This window comes from Malurus melanocephalus, unplaced genomic scaffold, assembly GCF_030028575.1.
Source record: "Malurus melanocephalus ecotype Western Australia unplaced genomic scaffold, MMel_1.1 scaffold_373, whole genome shotgun sequence".
Taxonomy (NCBI): domain Eukaryota; kingdom Metazoa; phylum Chordata; class Aves; order Passeriformes; family Maluridae; genus Malurus; species Malurus melanocephalus.
The window spans coordinates 628,632-634,110 of record NW_026623605.1 but is presented as its reverse complement, the minus strand read 5'-3'; the positions used below and the strand labels follow the sequence as shown (position 1 = coordinate 634,110).

The 5,479-nt window shown below is 44.9% G+C and overlaps 1 protein-coding gene across 1 annotated transcript in view; it reads left to right on the top strand.

Annotated features, from left to right (window-relative positions):
* The first annotated feature begins 53 nt into the window (after positions 1-53).
* Positions 54-5,479, top strand: part of KCNH5 (potassium voltage-gated channel subfamily H member 5) — a 147,267-nt gene continuing 141,841 nt past the window's right edge. The window contains exon 1 of the mRNA XM_057378768.1: positions 54-126. Coding sequence (XP_057234751.1) covers positions 54-126 — 73 coding nt within the window. The remainder of the gene's footprint in view (positions 127-5,479) is intronic.

Sequence of the window (5,479 nt, the reverse complement as noted above, 5' to 3'; positions counted from 1 at the left end):
CGCCGCCGCCGCTGCCGCCGCGCACCCCCGGCCCCCGAGCCCGGCGCTGCAGGATGCCGGGGGGCAAGAGAGGGCTGGTGGCACCGCAGAACACCTTCCTGGAGAACATCGTCCGGCGCTCCAGCGGTGAGAGATCCCCCTCGGTCCCTTCATCCATCCGTCCATCCGTTCATCCGTCCATCCCTCCGTGCCTCCGGCTTCTCGCCCCGGCGTTGCCACGCTGGTGGGTCCGTGCCAGAGCGGTGCCTTCAAGGAACGGGATCCGCTCATCCCCTCCGGAGCATCCCGTCGCGGTCCTTCCTCTGCCTCCCGGCAGTTCTTACATCGCTATCGCTTCTACCAATTCGAACCTTCTCCCCTTTTTTAAAAAATCACACGCCTCTGACAATAGTCATCCTCTCCTCTCATCGGGTCTTTTTTTTTCTCCCCCTCTTCTTGTTCTTTAGTTTTGTAATAATTAGCACTTGCAACCATTTCCATTCAGGGGGTTCAAAGTTTTTTGCGATTCTGTGGCGCTTTAAAGTCTGTGGCAAAGGTACCGGGAAAGCGGTGAGGGAGTGACCGTGGTTTGGATGGCAATCCTGTGGCTGAGCGAATGGGTAAAGAACTGTGTGCAGTTGGTCATTTACGGCTCCTCTGTTAGGTGAATATTTACAGGGCTCGTTTAGGACTGTGTGGCATCCAATTATTCCTTGCTGCTGGAGTTAATTTCACCCTTCCATCCAGTGCAAAGCACTGATCCAGAGCAGTGTACACAGCTCCAATTAAAGTTACGAGGTGTTTGCAGCTCGCTGTCTCGTTGGGTGTGCTGATGTAGATGCTGCTTTAAACAAGTTCTGTGCTGGTTTACATCCATTTTTTTAATGCAGTTTTTGCAGTGGCACATAACTACTGAGACATAGGAGTGATTGTACAAATGTAGGAGAGCTCGGCTTGGCATTTGCTGCAAGARAACTCCTTGGTCAGCCCAAGTTTARGGCGACCCTGGCAMGGGGAATCACTCACCTGCSGATGGAAGTGGGAAAGGTGGGCAGAGCAGAGCACTCAGAAGAGTCACCACATTTAGTATTAATCAAAACACCAATGGTTGTGAAATCAGGCTGAAAAATGTTCATTTCCACCTTTCCCTGTTGCACAGTTCTGGATGTACCTCACCTTCGTACCAGTGTGGTCTGGTGTGCTGGCTTGGAGTTGATTTTGACAGCAGGTAGTGAATTAGGGATTCATGGATTTCCTCATGAGCAGGAGTGGGATGAGGAGTTGGAATTTGGTTTAAAATGTTRCATGTTAAAATGGCAGCTTTGTGTTGAGCCATGAGCCGTTTTTGGGGGTTTCCTCTCTCTCGTGTTGCCTCTGTCAGTTCTGTGGTTGGGAGCTCGAGCCCTGGAGCTGCACGATCCCCAAGAGCTGATTACTTATTTCCCAGAATATTAAACGCAAGCTTAATTAATAAGCGTTTATATAGCACTTTTCCCTCTGACAATTTCCAAGTGTTGGGTGGAATTTAATTACTCTTCACAGCTCCTTGTGGAAGAGGGCATGCAGTGGCTTTCTGAACCTGTTCTTCCAGCTGGGGGCTTGGGGCACCACAGTTGATTTCCCCAGTTCTTGCAGCATGTCAGTGGCAGGGCTGGAGCATGATTTGGGAATGCCATGGTTTTGTGTCGTGCTCTAATTAAATCACACGTCCTCCCTGGTGAAAACTCAGTAAAGCTCTGAGATATCAAAAATTGGAAAAACTCAGAAAGCTTTTGAACATTTATACTTTAAAAGCATGTATCCCCTCCGGTTTTTAACCTGGTCTAATTTAGGAGCATAAATCATGCTGATCTGGTCATTCATTCTACTTTTTCTCTGCCACTGATGATGTCTGARCATGATGCTAGCTAGAGAGGCAAATCTTCCCTGTTGGACACAAAGAGGAAAGTAGATTGGGAATTTGTATTTAACTCGTGTAAGTTGTCAGTRTTGTGAGCTGAAACATGATTTAGTTCTTATTTTTGTCATCCAGGACATAACCTTACTTATCCTTTATAGAAATAGTAATTTTCCTTGGATTCAGCATGGTTTAATCCAAACTTAATAGTATACAGTAGAGCAAATCTGGTTCAAGTATCTCCTGCCAGTGCTCAGTAGAAAACAAGGATTTGGTCTGCTGCCTGTCTGCTGRGTTTGTTTTTATACCTGGATTCACCAAGTTCCAAGGGATTTTTCACTGACAATTTGAGAAATGGGATGAAGGAAAGACTGATGAGTATTTTTTAAAATACATCTTCAGCATCCCCCCCCCAAAAAAAAACCCTTTCTGTCAACATTCCTGGTTCAGGAACATTCTCCTTTAAGATTTGTCATGTTTATGCAGTCCCATTGCACTTCTTGATCATAAATCTTTCCTTAACAACCAAGAGAAGGTTTGTAGATAGAGGTAATAACTTCTATTAGGCTATAGGTACTGCTGGAAAAAATCAGGCAGGCATTTCAGCAGATAGGTTCTTCTTCAGGTGAAATGGAAGCAATGGCTTCAAAATGAAGTGTAGATGGAGACAAATTACTCAGAGTTACCAGAGATGGATCCTAATAACAAAATTTATAGACAAAACTGTAATAATTTAAAAATGTGGAAGGTCAGAACTGGCAACGGGCATAGTGGGAACACGGTGTGCAGTCTTGGTGTGGTGTCTAGCCTGGTGTTAAAAGCAACCATATATTGCATTTTCATCATTATTTSGGCACTTTATCTTCAGGACTGTTGTGAACTCTTCCTTTTTACCCCAGCTTTGGCTGCTCACCAGGTTAAAATTGTGGGAGAAGTGCTTGCAGAGTGCAGCCATGAGCAAATCAAGGAGCTGAGCAGAAAGGAGTGGGGTGGCCATGAATGGGGTGGCTCTTTGCCCTCTGTGTTGGACAGTGGCCCTGCTGGATGTTCCTCTCCCAGYCATGGTGTTTGGGAAGGATGGAGCAGCTGTGGAAGAGATGGAGAGCTCACCCAGCATCTCTGCCCAGGGAACGTCTCTTTTGGGGACGCTTTTTACCCTTGGAGCTTGTGCAGGGTTTTAGGTCAGCGTTCAGCATTCGGGCAGCATCACAAGGTGCAGRTGCTTCCCAAAGCGTTGGGTGGTGATGGCAGCCCCTGATTTGCACATTCTTTGCCCACACCACGGCTGAGCTCCACTTCAGCAGAGCCAAATCCCACAGGGAGCAGCGGGATCTGTCCTTGGAGTGCTGTGTTGGTGAAAGGGACAACCCTGAGGACACACAGCCTTCTGTCTTCAGGGTGATCTCCGTGCCCTCTCTGCAATCTTCTTTTTTTCCCCTCTTYTAAAGCACAGTGAAAATACATCGAGGCTTATCTGAGGCTCACAAAGATTGATAGGATCTCACTGCAGCCTTGGCTGTGCCCTAGATCTTAAGAGCACCAGGTGCTTTGCTGAGCTGAAAGAAGAGGTGTTTTGTGCAAGCACTGGGCTAAATCACATTAAGGGGACTGCCTTTTACTGCCATTAGCATTTGGGACTTTTAATAAGGACCATCCTAAGGGCAATGTTCTCTCCCAAGATGTTCTCAGCAGTCTGTGCCCGTTATTACTGATATAATTGTTTGCTTCATCAGTGCCTTCAGAGCTCCTGCTGGTGCTGACCTGTGCTCAGCACTGTGGAAGTGCAGAGGGTGCAGAATTGGGCAAATCTCTAGAAAAGGACTGTCCATRGACCTGTCCCATGGGCAGAGTCATCCAGTGAGTTGAGCCACTCATGTCTGCCTTGCCTTCTCATATTCCATCAGCAGAAAAATTAAGTTTATGCTAATGGCATAATTTGTTTTAATGGCAGAGCATGAATTTGTGGAAAGGGTAACTCAGGGATTTGGCAGCAATCTGCAATAAAGACTGCTARCAGTTTGGAAGAGGGGATGAATTTAGCGGAAAACTATACAAAACCTTATCTATATGATAAAAGTCATCATTATTGGATATTGTTTTTGTTGCAACAACTCTYAGAAGCCTCCTCACAAAAGTGGGTCTTTCACAACTGCATTTTGGCACTGGGTTGGAGTCATAGGTCTGTAAGGCTTACATGGGAATTTCAGCATGAGTTTTAATGAAGCTAGCATTTAATTCCTAGCCTTTTTTCAGCTTTATGCCATGTTCCTAAAAAGCAGCTCCTTCACGCAGACCTTTCAGCCCTGCTGGGTGGGAGAAAGGATCGGCTCTCTTCACAGGGGACTGTTGTCAAGGCAGGTTACCTAGAAATGGAYGGAGAGGAAACAAATGTCACATCTGTAGCAGTAAGACACCTTTTTTTTATTATTTTTTATTTTTTTTTTATTCCACTGGTATTACAGATAAAATAAGTGTCTCTTGTCTCTTCTGTTCTCCTAACTGGCTCGAGTAGGTTTCTGTCTTACAGGCAGAATGGGATGTGATACATGTGGGCTTCTCTCCCCTACATTAAAACAAGCTGCATTTTCATCTGGCACCAATTAAATCACCCATGCTGCGGAGAGAAAGTTCTGTGAAGCAAAGTACTTCCAGTTTGCACGATGTCTGTCACTTGGGATGCTCTGAGAAAAACACAGAGCTCAGCAGTTCCCTGAATCCCTGCAGGATGCTCTGTGGGGTCRAAGTTTCCCTGCCCCAGTTCAGCTCAGAAGTTGCTGGAGGGATGACCAAGGAGCTCATAGGGCTTTCTGTGGCATTCGAAGGCACAGGGCTCCTKCTGCAGCTTCTGTGACTGCAGGGCGCTTGCTGACACCTAAATCGATGCAAAGTGGATTTTTACACTGACAAGCATTACATATGTGACATATGTGAGCAGTTTTCAGTTGCAGACGCCCTATTTTCCTTGCTTTTCAAGTGGGCTCGCTGAGCACAGACKGATTAAGTGTATCCGACTGCTGCTGAAATTGGGGGAGGTCTGCATGGTCTAAAATGTTTATTTTTACTTTAAAAAAAAAGTGTTTGGGAGCTCTATGTCAGTTTATTCATTTAGAAACTCAAGAGAATGCCGTATCATTAGCTAAAGGAAAAGCTGGATTTCCTTGAGATATGATCAGCTGCTTTGTGGTCTTATTTGTAATTGTGGGTTTGATCTCTTTCTCTCATTTCTTTCATTTAATTTCCTTTCTTATATTTACTGTCTTTCTCATATTTCTTGTGTTTCTCGCATTTCTTTTATTTCCTTCCTTTCTTGTATTTCTTTCTTTTTATTATCATTATATTTAATTTGCTACTTTCTTTTTCTTTTCTTTTCTTACCTTTTGTTATGTGGATGGTGGGATGGGGTGGTGAGAGAGGTGTCCTTTCCTTTTGGGGAAAGCTTGAGCGCTGCTGGGCACTTGCCACAAGAGGTCACTGCAAGAGCTGCTGCATTCCCAGGTTAATGTTGAAACCTGAGAAGGAAAAGAATTGATTTTTCTTTTTCTTTTCTTTCTTTTTCTTTTTCTTTTTCTTTTTCTTTTTCTTTTTCTTTTTCTTTTTCTTTTT